We start from the raw sequence: 18,518 nt of genomic DNA on the forward strand, positions 1-18,518 counted from the left end.
CAAAGGGATTTGTGCACTGAGTGTGTGCTATTCATTTATCAGATTCCACTGCACTTTCTTTTTCAGCTGTTTCAGAGTGAACCAGGCTCATTTTACAGGAACTCATTATAATCACTTACTAACATCATATCTATAATACGTCAAAAATCTTGCGTCTGCTCATATTTCCTTTCTAAATTCCTAGCTCCACAATTATAATGGCAAATGATTATGTAAACTTGTCATGCTGTAATGACATCCTTCTGCCAGTGGTGGTGCTGTAGCACCTCAGCACTTCAGCATGTACTGCAGAAAACCTCCTATGCGACAGACAACTCTACTTCTCTTTCCAAATTGCCGCAAGTGTTTCTTTATTGAACAATAAATTATATAAAATCAAAGAATTGCACAAAAATAAAGATTGAATGTATTGCATTAAAGTGGGGACTTAATTATATCAGTGTGACCCCCAATTTTTAACTCTGCTTCCCCTGAACACCATGCTTAGTTTTGACTCACTATGTGTAGATATAATAGACCAGGATATTACATTTCTTAACTAGGCCATGTGCTCCATTGAAAACTGCTATGTAAACATTTCCTATGCAGATTCCCATGTTAAAATGTTCATCCTTGTGGTTCCCAGCTACATAGAAACATAGAAACATAGAAAATAGGTGCAGGAGTAGGCCATTCGGTCCTTCTAGCCTGCACCGCCATTCAATGAGTTCATGGCTGAACATTCAACTTCAGTACCCCATTCCTGCTTTCTCGCCATACCCCTTGATCCCCCTAGTAGTAAGGATATCATCTAACTCCTTTTTGAATATATTTAGTGAATTGGCCTCAACAACTTTCTGTGGTAGAGAATTCCACAGGTTCACCACTCTCTGGTGGAGCTCTAATAGGAGCTTCAATGCAAATTTGTCAATGTGCCTGTCACGGTTTTCTAGCATGTCTGTCATGACTATATTGGCCTAGAAATCCCGGTCGAGGTCTTCCCATGGGCAAACAACTGAAAAAGAGAAAAAAGATGCGCACTTGCCTTATCCTGCTGTGCCCACGAGAGATCCCGGTCCTGAGGCCTTCACTCTCTGCGCGTCGGAGCGCGTGCACATCTGGACGTCTGTAAGCTGGAGCTGGAGTCATGTGGCTCTGGGCAGCCAATCCAGGTACAGTATTTTCTCATTCATAATAATAGGAACTCCTTAAGTAGGAGTTCCCATTATTATGATGGAGAAACAGCCCTCAAACACCAAAACACTAATAAAAAATAGAAAAAATACACTACATATTTAAGATTAATTTAAATTAAAGTTATTAATGTCATAAAAAATATATATATTTTTCCAATTTTTAAAAAGTTTTTTTAATTATGGTTTAAAATAAACTTGATGTAGTGGGCAGGGTTTTCAAACAATAAAATGTGTTTTAAAAATTTTATTTTATTATGTTTTTGTATGTTTTAAAACTTTTATATCTGTAAAAGTAGGCTATGTGCCTGTTTTTATCAGGGGCAAGAGTTTTCAAGACATCCGCTGGGCAAGATATGGGTAATACCGCAATCTTGCCCATGCAAATGTCCACACTCAGTACGGACCCAGGGAGGCCGGAATTTTCAGGCCAATATCTTTTTCCCCATACGCTATTCAAAATGTTTTTGGATAAAATATTTCATCCATCATTTCCTTTCTCAGTAAGGTTCAGGATGAGGTGAGTGACAATAGAACAAGGGAGGAGGAGGATACAAGAGTTGAATCGATAGTTCAAAAGCAGAAGAGATAAGGGAGTGGAGGAAAGAGATGTCCTCTACAGACACACCACCTCCCATCTGAAAGGAGAAAAAATAAAAAGAGGAAAGTAAAGTAACTCCAACCCAAAAAATAGCATATCTTCTCCAGTCATCCTTTATTCTCTCCTTGCTTATTAACCACGTGAAAATCAACTTCAATTAGTTCATTTCCTTCTTTCCACCCAACTTTGAGACTCATCACTGGACCTCCTACACATCTGTCTGACTTGCTTGCCCTTGCTTTATGGTCTCCATTTCATTCCCTCATTTGCTGCTGACCTACATCATAGACCTCACACAAAGTATATCCCATGACCTCAGCGGAACATTTATCCACTGCCTTGAAAAAAATTGTTCTCTCGGGGAAAATTTTTTTTCATACATTCAGCGAAAAAGGTCTCAATAAAAATAAACTATGGTCTCAGTAATGCCACCCCAGTTATGCAACTCATAGATCCAACGTGGTTGACTCTGAATTGCGTTCTGAAGTGGTCTAGCAGTTGTATCACCACCCTCTCAGGGCAACTAGGGATGGGCAATAAATGCCGGCCTTGCCCAGATCCCGAGAATGAATAAAACCAGACATAACGGGCTAGAAATTCGTCTGGGACATTGGCGCAAAGCGGGTGGTATCGGATCGGCCAGCCGTTATATGCAGCGCCTGATATTCAGCTCCATTGGCTACAACGGGGCGGGAAGTCAGGCGCTGCGTGTAAAGAGCGGCCGATTTGGTATCGCCTACTTTGCGCCACCACCTGAGGCGAATTTCTAGGCCAACGTATCCATAAACTTGTTATTGTGTCTTACATATCAGGTTCACTCATTCTATAAATATTATATCGCACCAGGACCATTTGGTGCCCTATCATTTTAATGCAGCAAGAACAAGATATAAAACCAGCTGAAACAGACACTTTAGCCCACTGAATTAATCAGTCAGCAAGTTAATTTGCAAGAGTTTTTGACAGGTTATTTCAGAAAGTCCCCCAGAAAAAAACAGTAACGCTGATGGATTAGCAGATGTGATTCAGTCTCCTGCACCTCTATACTTGAGTAATAAAGTAGCCAAATAATCTGCTGTTGGTTCACCATGATGTGAGGCTTGACCTCATGACATCACCTTGCAGTATTATCCATTGGTGATTACACTTCAATGGTTGTGAAATGCCTTGGGATGTCTTGAAGACATAAGGTGCTACATAAATACTAGTTTTATTTATCATAAGTAATTGTTATGTCTTGAATAAAGAATCTGACCAGATACTGTAAGCTCAAAGTAAGGTGTGACCATAGTCCTTTATTACAGGTCTCCAGAGTGACTCTCCAGCTTGTGAGACCTTCTTATGTACAGCTGCTCCCAAGGGATTGTGGGATCCCTTGGGACTCCAGGGGATGAGCCCTCTGGTGGCTAAACAAGGTATTTACAGGTTTACATATATAACAACATTCCTCCCCTGCCAAAGTCAATAGTGTAACTATTTATAATGTGAATCGACCTGGGGCCTTCCTTTCCCTGGTTGATCATCTCAGTGCAAATGCTGGTTTTGGTGAATCATTTGTTGGGCCCTCGCTAGGCTGCTGCGCAGCTGGCCTTGCTGGGCTGCTGGACATGATGAGTCCTGCTGGGCTGCTGCAGGTGATGAGTTCTGCTTCGTGGTCAACCGCTGGGTAGGTTGCCACTTGTGTGTGTTGGAGGGTCGAAAAAGGTAGTGTCTATTGTGGGTTGTTCTGGATAGTCCGTGAATCTGAGTTTGGTTTGGTCCAAGTGTTTCCTGCAGGTGAGTCCATTTGAAAGTTTGACCAGAAACACCTTACTCCCCCTCTTTGGCCACGACAGTGCTGGGAAGCCAGTTGGGGCCTTCTCCATAGTTCAACACAAATACAGGATCATTAATCTCGATTTCGCGTGACACATTTGCGCTATCATAATATGTATTCTGTTGAAGCCGCCTGCTTTCTACCTGTTCGTGTAAATCTGGGTGGACTAACGAGAGCCTTGTCTTAAGTGCCCTTTTCATGAGCAGTTCAGTGGGGGGATCCCCAGTTAGCAAGTGGGGTCTTGTGCAGTAACTAAGCAGGACTCTGGATAGGCGAGTCTGCAGTGAGCCTACAGTTACCCTCTTCAAGCTCTGCTTGATTGTTTGCACTGCTCGTTCTGCCAGACCGTTGGACGCTGGTTTAAACGGGGCAAATGTGACATGTTTGATCCCATTGCGGGTCATGAATTCTTTGAATTCGGCACTAGTGAAGCACGGCCCACTGTCACTCATAAGGACGTCAGGCAGGCAATGTGTGGCAAACGTGGCCCGCAGGCTTTCAATGGTGGCAGCGGATGTGCTTGCCGACATTATCACACGTTTAATCCATTTGGAGTACGCATCTACAACCATAGGAACATTTTTCCCAGGAATGGACCTGCATAGCTGACATGGATCCTGGACCACGGTTTGGAGGGCCAGGACCATAAACATAGTGGCGCCTCCCTGGTTGCATTGCTTAACTGTGAACATGTGTTACATTTGTGCACGCAGGACTCTAAGTCTGCATTGATACCGGGCCACCACATGTGAGATCTGGCTATCGCTTTCATCATTACAATGCCTGGGTGGGTACTGTGGAGATCACTAATGAAAGTGTCCCTGCCCTTTTTTGGCACCACTACCCGATTACCTTATAGGAGGCAGTCTGCCTGTATAGACATTTCATCTCTGCGCCGCTGGTACGGCTTTATTTCTTCCTGCATCTCTAACGGGACACTAGACCAACTCCCGTGGAGCACACAGTTTTTTTACTAAGGACAGTAAGGGGTCCTGGCTCGTCCAGGTTCTAATCTATCGGGCGGTAACGGGTGATTGCTCACTCTCGAATGCTTCCATTACCATAACTAAATCTGTGGGCTGTGCCATCTCCACCCCTGTGGTGGGCAAGGGCAGCCTACTGAGAGCATCGGCACAGTTTTCTGTGCCTGGCCTGTGGCAGATGGCGTACTTGTATGCGGACATGAGCGGCCATCTCTGGATGCGGGCCGATGCATTCGTATTTATACCCTTACTTTCAGAAAAGAGGGATATACGTGGCTTGTGGTCGGTTTCCAATTCAAATTTGAGCCCAAACAGGTATTGATGCATTTTCTTTACCCCATAAACACACGCTAACACTTCTTTTTCGATCATGCTGTAGGCCCTCTCGGGCTTAGATAGACTTCTGGATGCATAAGCAACTGGTTGCAATTTCCCAGATTCATTAACTTGTTGCAATACACACCCAACACCATATGACAATGCATCACATGCTAGTACCAAACGCTTACATGGATCATACAACACAAGCAATTTGTGTGACCATAACAGTTTCCTAGCTTTCTCAAAGGCATTTTCTTGGCTTTTACCCCATACCCATTCATCCGCTTTACGCAGTAAAGAGTGCAGTGGTTCTAACAGTGTGCTAAGACCCAATAAGAAGTTATCAAAGTAGTTCAGGAGTCCTAGAAATGACCGCAGCTCTGTCACATTCTGTGGTCTCAGTGCGTTCTTGATTGCCTCCTTCTTCGAATCAGTGGGCCTGATGCCGTCCGCCGCAAGTCTTCTCCCCAGGAACGCCACTTCAGGGGCCAGGAAAACGCATTTCGAGCATTTTAACCTGAGCCCCACACAATTAAGCCGACTAAGCACCTCCTCCATGTTCTGCAGGTGCTCGACGGTGTCCTGACCTGTAACCAAGATGTCGTCCTGGAAGACTACGGTGCGCGGGACCGACTTCAGCAAGCTTTCCATGTTTCTCTGGAATATCGCCGCGGCTGATCGAATTCCAAACGGGCATCTCTTGTAAATGAAGAGACCTTTGTGCGTGTTGATGCAGGTGAGGCCCTTCGTTGAATCCTCCAGCTCCTGCGTCATGTCGGCCAAGGTCAAATCCAGCCTCGTGAACGTTTTTCCTTCCGCCAGCGTTGCAAATAGGTCGTCTGCCTTTGGTAGCGGGTATTGATCCTGCAGGGAGAAATGATTGATAGTTACTTTGTAATCACCATAGATTCTGACGGTGCCGTCTTGCTTGAGGACTGGAACAATCGGACTAGCCCACTCATTGAACCCGGTGGGAGAAATGATGCCCTCTCGTTGCAACCGGTCCAGCTCGATCTCCACCCTGTCTCTCATCGTGTATGGTACCGCTCTCGCCTTGTGATGGATGGGTCGCACCCCCAGAATCAAGTAGATCTGCACTTTTGCTCCTTGGAACTTCCCGATACACGGTTCGAACAGCGAGGGGAACTTGTTTAGGATCTGGGCACATGAAGTGTCGTCAACGGACAAGAGCGCTCGGACGTCGTCCCAGTTCCAGCGAATCTTTCCCAGCCAGCTCCTGCCGAACAGCGTGGTGCCATTGCCCGGTACCACCCAGAGTGGCAAATTGTGCCCCGCAAATTGTAGGAGACCTTTACGGTAGCACTGCCAATTACAGGAATCAGTTCCTTTTGTGTACGTTCTCAGTTTAGTACGAATGGAAGTAAAGACTGGCCTTGAGGCCTCGCTGCACCACAATTTATCGAAAGTCTTTTTGTTCATTATGGACTGGCTCCTGCCTGTGTCCAGCTCCATTGACACTGGGAGTCCACTTAATTCAACCTTCAGCATTATCAGGGGACAATTTGTGGTAAATGTGTGCACCCCATAAACCTCTGCCTCCTCAGTCTGAGGCTCTGGTTCGTTGTGATCCACCGTGGATCTGTCCCCCTCTATAACATGGTGGTTTGCAGGATTAGCAGGGTTTGCAGCTCACCTGCACATACGTTGGAGGTGTCCCATTGTTCCACAGCCCTTGCAAACGTATCCTTTGAAGCGGCATCAATGGAAACGATGATCACCCCCACAGCGCCAACAAGGTGTTAATGGTCTTGCATTCACCACCCTTGATGGTGGACTCTGAGACATCTGCGGACGTGCAGCTGCAGGCACGTGAGTCCTGCTCTGTACATTGTGATTCGAAAACAACATTATTTTGTTCACAGTACTTGCAGCAACACTCGTGTACTGAGAGATTTGTTTGGTATTGTCATTGGTGGTGATGAACGCCTGGGCTATCACTATGGCTTTACTCAAGGTTGGGGTCTCTACAATCAAAAGTTTGCAAAGTATTACTTCGTGGCTAATGCCAAGTACAAAGAATTCCCTGAGCATGTGCTCCAAGTGTCCTTCAAATTCGCAGTGTCCTGCAAGGTGCCTTAGCACGGCGACGTAGCTCGCCACTTCCTGGCCTTCAGAATTCTTGTACGTGTAGAACTGGTACCTCGCCATCAGAATGCTTTCCTTCGGGTTTAGATGCTCCCGGACCAGTGTGCACAAATCATCATACGACTTCTCTGTGGGTTTTGCTGGAGCGAGCAGATTTTTCATGAGGCCATATGTTGGTGCCCTGCAAACGGTGAGGAGGATCGCCCTTTGTTTGGCAATGTTCGCTTCTCCTTCCAGCTCTTTGGACACGAAGTATTGGTTGAGTCGCTCCACGAAGGTTTCCCAATCATCTCCCTCTGAAAATTTCTCCAGGATGCCCACAGTTCTCTGCATTGTTGCGATCTGGTTCATCATCTGTATCTCATCGTCAGTTGTTATGTCTTGAATAAAGAATCTGACCAGATACTGTAAGCTCAAAGTAAGGTGTGACCGTAGTCTTTTATTACAGGTCTCCAGAGTGCCTCTCCATCATGTGAGCCTCTCCATCATGTGAGGCCTCCTTATATATATAGGTGCTCCCAAGGGATTGTGGGATCCCAAGGTATTTACAGGTTTACATATATAACAGTAATGTTTTGGGAAATCTAATTTGGGGGAACTCTGGAATAGGATGATCTGCATAATTACAGATCACATTTGGACCTGATGACAGTATCAGTTTCAGCCGACGTTGAACTACACATGGAAATTTGGAAAATAATATTATCATAGCAATTTTATCCTATCCATGAAGTATATTGCACACATACATAAATATAGCATAAAAATACATGAGAAGTCTAGTAACCTGAGAACTAGCAACCCAGTTTTGGTATTTTAAAACGTAAAGGACATTGTCACAACTTTGGGATGTTTTAATGCAGACTGAATTCTTGGAGCCATCAGGAACAACCTGCTTTGGAAACAAGTTCAACACGTTGGACCTCGAGATTAGTTGATACTATAGCACATGCCATATCAGCTGCAGTGTGAACACCGAAATCTTGCTAAAAGCAAACAATTAGTAGCAGCAGATATGATTGGTGATGAAATAACTGCACCATGTAATCGACCAGGTGTGGTAACAATGGTCCTTTTAATGTGGATTCTCAGCGCCGGAATGTCTGATTCTAGGCTTTGATCCATTCGTAGTTCCTGTTCTCTGCCTGTGATCAGGCTTTCTTTGTCCAGCTCTCACCTCCGCTGACTCCAAATACAGATGCTTAAAAGGCACACTTGCAGTATCGTAAGAGGTCCCCGGGGTGCAGCACTCAAACAGAGACCTGGGATTTCTGCATGCAGCTGCTTCAGTCCAGGTCTGTTGGGGGAATGATATCCCTCCCAACGTCAATAGCGAGGCGGGAGGGAATCTGGCTCTGCGTATCCAGTTGTAAGTAGAGACACAACGACAGCCTACGAGAACCACGATATGGGCCTCTAGTGCGGCTGGGATTCTGAGAGTCGGGTCCTTTTATATTAAGGAGCGTTATTGTTAGCAGGAGTCCTGGGCATCTGCTCTTTGTAAAGCTCGCTTCATTGTAAAGTGCTTCCAGAAGTGGGGTCTTCAGTATCTTTTGAGCAGCAAAATCACAAAACAGCTGTAGGCCTAACCAGAACAGCAGTCTTGTTCTAGTACAGAGGTGTGATATGTAAGAAAAATAATCTGCAGACAAAAATAATTTATTATTTGACAGTCTTTTAGATTTATTTAGGAATAATTTTCTACGTCTTTCAAACATAGACCAGTCACAAGTTGTACAAAGTGTGCAGGGTGATGTGTGCCAAGAGAGAGAGTGGGGACCATGTGAGGGAAATCCATTGCTTTCCGAATGATTCCAAAAGGATTTTGTTTATAGTTGGTGCAACACAGTTTTTTAAAAATTGAATTTCAAAATGAATGGAAAAACAGGCCACGTTGCCGTTAATTAACAGAGACCAGTAATCTGTGTGTCTCTCAGCACAGCTTAATGGCTTGTTTTCTTTAGTATAAAAATGGGCCTTGGCTTGGCATCCCACCCACAAATCAAATAAGGTTATCCTGAATGTGATGGCATTTTACAGATGATTCACATGCTGTTTCCTCTTTCATGTATGCAATTAGTCCTGCCTTACTGTGTAATTTCATTGAATTGAGTTCAAAGGTCTTGGTGCAGTTTGAAAAGTACAAGGCAGAGGCAATAGCTCCTGACATAAATTGTTCATGTTTCCTGCTGAAAGGGGCCTGTTTGTCATGGTAAAGTGCCTTGAGAATCATTTTACCACGTTCAGGTACTATCAAGGTGAATCACTGATGCAATAACGCACTTGCCAGCCACACATTGGCTCCCGGACCATTATATTTTATATTTTTCAAAAGTGTAAACTATTGCCTGAAAGCTCACGTTGCAGTTGCATACAGTCTTCAGCAGTGTGAGCCTGCCTGGGAGGCCAACATAATACGCTGTAGCCGAGGAACCCTGAAGCATAGTGCATCTATTCCAGCAAATCGATTTGACCGAAACACCCTCATTAAACATAACAACAACTTGCATTGATATAGTGCCTCTAACTTAAAACTTCCTAGGGCGCTTCACGGGAGTGTTACCAATCTAAATTTGACACCGAGCTTCATAAGGAAATATTCGGACAGGTGACCGAAAGCTTGTTCAATTAGGTATGTTTTAAGAAGCATCTTAAAGGAGGAGGAGAGAGGCGGAGAGGTTTAGGGAAGAAATTAGGGCCCAGGCAGCTGAAGGCACGGCCACCAATGGTGGAGCGATTAAAATCGGGGATGCACAAGAGGCCAGAATTGGAGGAGCGCAGAGATGTTGGAGGTTTGTAGGACTGGAGGAGGTTATGGAGACAGGGAAGGGTGAGACCATGGAGGGATTTGAAAACAAAGATGAGAATTTTAAAAATTGTGGCATTGCTGGACCGGGAGCCAATGTAGGTAGAAGAGCACAGGGGTGATAAGTGTTTTTTTTGGTCTTCTATGTCTAAAAAAAACATCAAAGATTCACAGCAGCAGGATGTTTACCATTCAGCCGTGAGCTGTGATGGTTAGCGCATCAGCTTGATATTTTTGGCATTTCACAGGCTGCCCCAAGTGATGTCAGATAGGACACAGAACATCATCAACTTCGACCATTTCATAATAGACTTCTATGGGGGATGGGGAAGGGCGAATTTTGGAGTGGATCCAAAAGATTAGGTGGAACTGGGCTGGGGAAATCAGTGGCGGTCTTTAACATAGCATTTGTTATGGAATATGTTCTGACGGCGTTGTATGTAATAGATCTTGGAGCACGTTTTGTGATTTCATGGCTGTAATTTCGAACTCCTTCAACATTTGCCCCGGCCACAAATACCCAGATGTTCCATACACCCTGTCCTCATCTTTTTTTTAAGAAAAAGACTTTTAGAGAAAGTTGAATTTACCATTTGTCATTATAATATGTATACTCTTATAAACATGCATATTGTAATAAGGAAATCCAGTAAACAGAACTGATTAATGCAGCCTAGAAGGATCCATCTGCCCCATCAAATCTGCCTATCATTGCACCTGCTTAGTTTTTGTTAAGTAAATAGCTAACAAAATAAGGCCCGGCTTGAAATCTTACTGTGTCAATGCAACGGGAAAGTTTGGTACTTATTTTGATTTTGCTCACTGATCTCCAACCTATTTACTGTGCTAGTGGTGGGACCAGACACAGCTGCTGAAGCGGTGTTACAACAGTGGCAGTAATTATCTGCTTTTGTGTTGGTTAAGTGCAGTGCGAGTGCTGCTGTCTTCTGACACGTGGTCCTCACACAGCCAGCACAGACCCAGCGTAAACTGCCTGTCTTTGCTAATGCTGGCAGGACCCCTTTTTTTTATATCCTCCTGGCAGCCGGTCTTGGTGAATCTGGCTCGTTTTCTTTCAGATTGCCACCAACTGTGCAATGGCAGCAGAGCAGTGGCTATTGGATCTCAACACATGAAGGTTTCATGCAGGATAACGCTACAGTATTTAGACCTCCTAGCAAGATACTAGGCGAAGGTTCCAATAGCTACTGAACTTCCAGTATTCCCCCGAGATTTTCTAATTGTCTGACACCATAAAATTCCCAAGAGATAGAGGACCATTAGCAAACAGTATGAGTGAGGATAATTAGGATCCTTGGGAACGAGGTAGCACAGTAAATGAAACACTGCGTACAGTACGTTAGATACTGGCCTTTTACCCCTCAGATTTGGGTTCATATCCAGGCCACACTGATGGGATACAAGTGTCCTCCGTCTGTTGGCTGTAAGACACTTGCCAGAAGTGTATTTAGGCAGTCTCAATCCAGTTCCTACTGGGCAAATATCTGCAGTATCAAACTGACCCTGATTCAGCACTAATTGATACTCCTGCTCTCAGAGATTGCAGGATGGGATGGTGTGAGAAATGGAAAGAAAGTCACACTGGTGCAGTAGGGTTTACTCTTCTGAGGTAGGGTCTGAGGGCACATTGTTTGAGCGGAATATAGGGAGCTTTACTCTGCTTCTGTCTGCATTATACCCGACTTGGGAGCGCTTGATGCTGACACTGCATGCCCGGAATGAGAACAGTTCCAATCCCCAGCACTAACATCCTGCAACTTGATTAGCACAATTTAAAAAAAAAACAGGATCCTTGATAAAAGAAGCCTCTAGGCAGCTGTGCGTCATGTTTGTGTGAGTTCATAACCTCATCTCAGGTTTGTTAGTAACCAGTATTTGCATTACAAACTTCAGTTTTTGCATATTTTCTTCATATGAGTGCAGCGATGGAGCTACAGTTCTGTAAGGGTTAAAGTGCTACCCTTTGTAGATGGTTGCTGTCTGCTCTAAATATGAGTTATCAAGTTACTACTTACTTCCTGTCTCCAGGTTTAAATTTGCCTACACAGACCTATGCTGAGAATTCTATCTAACTATAACTCTCTCGTAGTTAAATCCTCATTCAATTTGAATAGGGAGACAAGCACAATTTACATGTCTAATATGGCGATTGCTGAGGTATTGTTTGATTATTTGTATCAAGGATGGACAGGAATTTCATTGAGCACTTTACTCGAAAGCACATATAAAAGTGAATTATTTCTAAGTTGATAAAAGGACTGGCCATTTAACACAGAATTCACTTTTTATTGTCTTTGCTGTTTTGTTCCAGTTGAATACGATGGTGTTATCTGGAGGGGGAGTCAGGATACTTTGTCATTTGCTACATAAACATTTTGTAGACAATTGGAAGTAGGAGCTGAATTTCTGGTCAACTTCATTCCATGAAGAGGCCCTTTCCTCTCAGCTCATGTCAATATGTGCTTGTTTATTGGTATCTCTTGTGCAGCTTTAGTATTCCTGTGGATAAAAAAGCTCCTTTAAGCAAAAGCTGCAACAATTGGACATTGGAACTTGCTAAACAGGCATGATCTTTATGAGAAAGTATTTGGCAAACATTCTTTATGTTTGATGAGCAATAATCCACTTTTATTATGATGGTGGCCCAGTTCAGTGACACAGTCGTGAGCTTTAACCCACGGCATTGTTTGATTATTTACAAACACTTTTCCATGATGACACTGCCTCTTTAACTGTTTCCAATGTCAAGGCATTATAGGGGTCGATTTGTGTCTTCACCAGCTGGGTGGTAATCAGGCCCAGTGGATCGCCTGCCCTTTCGAGAAGCCGTCCGGTTTTTATTTCCGCTCTGATAGATTCCCACTCAGGTGGCGACGATGAAAATCTACCACTTGGTCTCTTTTTGAAACAGTTATTTTCTCCAATACCGAGGCCTAGAAATTCATCTGTGGAACTGAATATCAGGCGCTGCGTATAACAGGCGGCCACGCCCATACTGCCGGTTTTGCGCCCGAGACGAATTTCTAGCCCTGAAATGCTTTTGATTGGTCACATGCAGATGGCAGATATTTAAATCTCATTTTCAACATTATCAGTGAGGCACCTGCTTTAGGACGCTGCAAACTTGGAAGACTTAAGTGTGCAAAGGGACATTACCTATAATAACTGGCCAGTAATATTTTGCATTTGTTACATTACCTTTCAGTAGCTAGTCTTTATAGTCCACCATTTTGTGTTGCTTAATGAGCCTTTATGATTTAAGTTTCAGTCTATTTCCTGCATGTTTGTGTGCTGGGGAAGAATTGGCCTCTTGGAATTTTAGAGTTCATTTCCTCCCTCAAACAGACAGCCGTCTAACAGAATTAAAGCTGCTTTTGTCTTTTATACTGGTGTTTATTCAACATTTTGTGAGAAGCACAGACTCCAGGCAGTAGTGTAATTGCTGTGGAATTGCGCGTATCATTGCTTCTTAGAAACAAAGTCATTTTATGTATCAGCCCTCAGAAATATTGCAATAGCGGTGACTAGGCAGATGTAGATAGTCTGTCCTTTTCCCACAGTGCCCTACAAATGAAACATGCTGTAGCAAACGCATGCAGGCTGCTGTAAGAAGTATGACAAACGTATTTGTGCTGCAATCCAAATTTCGCAAAACTTTGCCCAGTGTGCCTGGTAATGTGACATTGAGCTGAATTCTGAGAACAGCTATTTTAAGCTGAGCTTACTTCACTTTCAAAACTCCCCAATGCATTCGCAACACACTGCATGCAGTAGTGCAATTCCTGTGGAATAATTCGTATTGTTGTTTCATAAAAACGGAGTCATTTTATGTATCAGCCCTCAGAAAGATTGCAATAGAAGTGTCTAGGGAGACGTAGACTGTCTCTGCCTTTTCCCACAGTGCCCTACAAATTAAGCATGCTGTAGCAAATGCGAGCAGGCTGCTGTAAGAAGTACAACAAACGTATTTGTTCGCAAAACTTTGTTAGTGTGCCTGGTAATGTGACATTGAGCTGAGTTTTTAGAACAGCTACTTTAGACTGACCTTACTTCATTTTCAAAACTCCCCAATACATTTACAACGCACCCTAGTATCTGCAGTTGATATACTCTTGCTTAACACGCAAGTACTGGATAAGGTGTGGAATACAGGCATAGAATGACACATGGCTGGGGCTCATCCACTGGTATGGTGAGTTAAACACCACATTTCGTGTGACACTGAGCCATAGAGTAAAAATGAGCCACTTTTGGCATGCGGTTCTTAGTGCTGACGTCACCTGATAGGGGTGAGGTAAATAGCCTTGGCAGTCCTGGGCTATCAAAGAGAACAAACAATCAACTGGGACTCCTCTTCTTGGTTGTCATCTGGTGACTCCTTGTATGAGTATTGAGTGATGGCAGGATTGAGCTGACCTGTGACATCTCCATGGTTGAATAGCTTGCTCGCTGTCTGAACTCACATTTGGATGAAATCCTCGAGGGTTGTCAATGGCTGTGGAAACATAACCCCAACATGAGTCAGAGCCTGCATAAGAGAAGGGGAGAAAATTAAGAACATAAGAATGAGGAATTAGGAATAGGCCATGCAGCCTCTCGAGCCTGCTCTGCCATTCAATAAAAGATCATGGCTGCTCTCCGACCTCAATTCCACTTTCTTGCCCGATCCCCATATCCCTTAATTCCTCTGGAGTCCAAAAATCTATCAATTTCAGCCTTGAATATACTTAATGACTGAGCATCCACAGCCCTCCAGGGTAGAGAATTCCAAAGATTCAGAACCCTCGGAGTGAAGAAATACCTCCTCATCTCAGTCTTATCTTGAGATTGTGCCCACTAGTTCTAGACTCACCAGCCAGGGGAAACAACCTCTCAGCATCTACCCTGTCAATCCCCCTCAGAACCCTGTATGTTTCAATGAGATCACCTCTCATTCTTCTAAACTCCAGAGAGTGACTGTATAGGCTCAATCTCTCCTCATGGGACAGCCCTTTCATCCCAGAGATCAATCTAGTGAACCTTTTGTTGCACCGCCTCTAACAAGTGTATCAAGTAAGGTTAATTAATGACTGGCTGTCCATTAGTTACAAAGCAGAAATTATATTGAGCAGTTTTAATAATATCATAAACTGCAAGAACAAAGCTGCTCTGTTCCTGAATGCCATCAGAATCAGTGGATTGAATTACAGTACTGCTTTAAACTTCATTCCAGTTGCCTGTTATTTTATAGTCTATATCAGATGTGTCCATGTTTTTGGTTTTGGGTAGCATTGAGCTACATAACATGAAGGCCATATACAAAGGTTAAATCAATGTCTCTATTAATTTGCATAGATCAAGCTCTGGATACCAATTGATCTTGATATTCTGATTTAGCATTGGTCACCAATGAGGTAACAGAATTAAGAACAGTGTCTTCCAAACTACCAGGATAAAACAGCAAATAAGAACTGGAATGGAGTTGCCTGGTCTGTGTGGGCCAGATTATCAGAGCACCATCAACAACAGCAATTATATTATTTTAAAGTAGGAAAATGTCCCAGGGTGCTTCACAGGCACATAATCAGAGAAAAATTAACACGGAACCAAAGTTGGAGAGGGAATTCCAGAGTTTAGGGCCTATTTGGCTGAAGGCACGGCAGTGTTGAAGGAGTGCTGTCCTATCAGAGGTGCTGTCTTTCAAATAAGATGTTAAACCCTCTCGGGTAGACGTAAAAAATCTCACAGCACTAATCTAAGAAGAGCAAGAGAGCTGTCCCCGGTGTTCTGGCCAATAGTTCTCCCTCATACAACACCTAAAAACAGATTATCTGCTCATTATCACATTGCTGTTTGTGGGAGCTTGCTGTGTGCAAATTGGTTGCCGTGTTTCCTACATTACAACAGTGACTACATTTCAAAAGTACTTCATTGGTGTAAGCACTTTGGGACGTCCTGGGGTCATGACATGCGCTAATGCAAGTTGTTCTTTCTTTCATAAGCAGAATTAATGTTCAATCTGAAAAATGACAGTTGCGTATCAATACTAATAATTGCTGTTGGTAAATGAACGTTTTATACGGGTAGATCTTGACTTTGTGCGATAAATATATCTCTCCCAATTGTAATTTCCATTGACTTGGAGAGATGTAAAGCGGGCTGCCAACTCGCCATTTTACACTATCGCACCAACGTTCCCTGTTAACTGTGCGGCCGTATTGCTGCACAGCTGTCTCTGGCTCCCGCGCAGCCAGTGCACCAGCTTCTCAATGGAAACAAACGCGCATGTGCAGGAGTTTGAATGGCCCTGCGTCCCGTTAAAGTGGTTTTACGTACCAAAAGAAAATGAAAGAGAACAACGTATCGCCAAAGTCAAGATCTAGCCGATGGTGCATAGTCTAGTGCCATCTGCCACATGTATGAATAAGGTAAACTGCAGTTTATAGAGAAAAGATTTTTCTCTACATAAATATTCAGTATTTTCATTTTTGTCGAGGAACACAAAATGTCCTGTGCAAGATGCTCATTGCTAGTTGTAATGTATTTGCTTCATGGGTTCTTTGTTTACGAATTCATAGCAACACATTGCTATTAAGAATTAGTTGGTTTATTAACAAAGGTTTAACAATCAAACTGCACATTACCAGTTCATTCACTAGGCTCACAACTGCATACCTCATCGTGGATGACCTAGACCCAACTGACTGGGGTTTTATTGAGTCTTGTGAACATCACATCAAGGGGGACACACACCAAACACTTTCAAACAAGCGGCCCTTGTTTTTTTTTGAGGGCAGTAAAAACACAAATTATACAAGTGCCCCCTGGCTAAAAGGGGGCGGGGGGGGGGGGGGGGAGCACTAAAACTGGCGCAATAAACAAATTTAAACTTTATTCGACAAAAAACATCAAATTAAAATTTGGTTGCACTCCAGTCCCTCCGGCGCCCACCTCTCACGGACCATGCTCAGGAGCAGTCCTACGAGGAGGCCTTCCGACCTGCCCGCTCCCCTCCGCACAGGGTGCCCAAAGATCAGGAGTGTGGGACTGAAGTGCAACCAGAATTTGAGGAGCAGCCTCTTCAAATAATGGAACAGGGGCTGCAACCTCACACATTCAATAAAAACATGGAACACGGACTCTTCCAGACCGCAGAAATTGCAGGCGGCCTGGGAGCCCGTGAACCGACTTAAAAACTTATTGCACGGGACTGGTCCATGCAACACCCTCCAGGCCAAGTCCCCAATAAATAAGGGGAGGACTCCCACATAGACAGCACTCCATTGGGGACCCCCGCCTCCTCCGGACGGCAAGATGGTGCGCCATGGCATGTCCGGACGGCAGACGAGGATGGCAACGTGGAAAATGTGCAAGAGCAGCCCATACAGGAATCCCCTCCGCGCAGAACTGAAAGGCACGGAGGGGCTTTCCCCAAGGAGGCTCAAGTTGTGAGGGCAACAACTCTACAAACCTGTGAACATACTCACAGTGCATACATTACATTGATTTTTGCAGATCGAGATTCAGAAGGTCCATCTTGTTGTTAAGAGTCGTTAAGAGTCACTTGATGCTCACGTGTGTGCTTGTTCAGTGCCAGCAGGGCTTGTAGCATAGGTTGGTGCCTGAATTCAATGCAAGGCACTAAGTGTAGAAAAAGGCTAAATGCCTCAGCCTTGATGCAAATGTGATTAGCTGTTTGCCTTTTTATGCTTCAAATGGTTCTAAACAATCAGACATTAGTCTGAAGGTAAAAGTTTCAATTTAGATTTATGTTCAACCCCCACTGCAAATTAGTTCTTTCTCATCTGAGATTTATCCACACATTATCTTGCAACACTTGGTCAATGATGGTCAATAGTTCCCCATTCTGACCCAGTTGGCATGAACCAGATCAAAGCAGGGATTTTTCTCTCCCCTTTTTATACCTTATTATGACTTGACTCCTCCTGAGATAACTCCATTTGTGACCGGGAAATCACACTGTATACAGTCACTGGGCTAGAGCCCAAATCCTACTACTGAGTGGCATGGCATGCCGAGCTCTAATCTACCGTGCCACATGGATCATGCAAAAATAATACTCGTTCTGGACATTTTTGACATCACTGAGCATCTGCAAGAAAAGTGTACAATAATTGATTTTATTTTTCTTATTTGTTGTTTTACACAGGTCATTTAATACAAACACTTTTTGCTTTTGTTGCAGCCCGCCGGTTACATGGAGAATGCCATCTCATACAGTGCTATTGAGGATGTTCAACTGTTGTCATGGGAGAATGCACCGAAATACTGTTTACAGCTCACCATCCCAGGAGGCACTGTTCTACTTCAGGTAAATTTTCATATGCTGCCTCTGAGAAACTAAAAACATGAGCATCTCAGTATGAACCATTTTGCAATTACTTTGTTTTGGGAGAGAGGTTGGAAGACGAGTGGGAAGATGTTACCAAGGTAACCACAAATGCTTTTGTGGAGAGAAAGTTTAGCTAAAACTGTAATGATCCGTCTTTTGAATGAGACATTAAACCATGGCCCTCTATCAGCTGGATGTAAAAGATCCCATGGCACTATTTCAAAGAAGAGCAGGGAAGTTATCCCGGTATCCTAGCCAATAATTATCCCTCAATCAACATCATTAAAACAGATTATCTGGTCATTATCACATTGCTGTTTGTGGGAGCTTGCTGTGTGCAATGTTGGCTGCCGTGTTTTC

At 43.8% G+C, this 18,518-nt stretch overlaps 1 protein-coding gene across 3 annotated transcripts in view; it reads left to right on the forward strand.

The window, feature by feature from the left end:
• cmip (c-Maf inducing protein) overlaps window positions 1-18,518 on the forward strand; it is a 241,759-nt gene that overhangs the window by 114,509 nt on the left and 108,732 nt on the right. For all 3 annotated transcript variants that reach the window (XM_070898229.1, XM_070898230.1, XM_070898231.1), the window contains exon 2: window positions 18,012-18,137. In XM_070898229.1, coding sequence (XP_070754330.1) covers window positions 18,012-18,137 — 126 coding nt within the window. The remainder of the gene's footprint in view (window positions 1-18,011; window positions 18,138-18,518) is intronic.

Source organism: Pristiophorus japonicus, chromosome 13 (genome assembly GCF_044704955.1).
Source record: "Pristiophorus japonicus isolate sPriJap1 chromosome 13, sPriJap1.hap1, whole genome shotgun sequence".
NCBI lineage: Eukaryota > Metazoa > Chordata > Chondrichthyes > Pristiophoridae > Pristiophorus > Pristiophorus japonicus.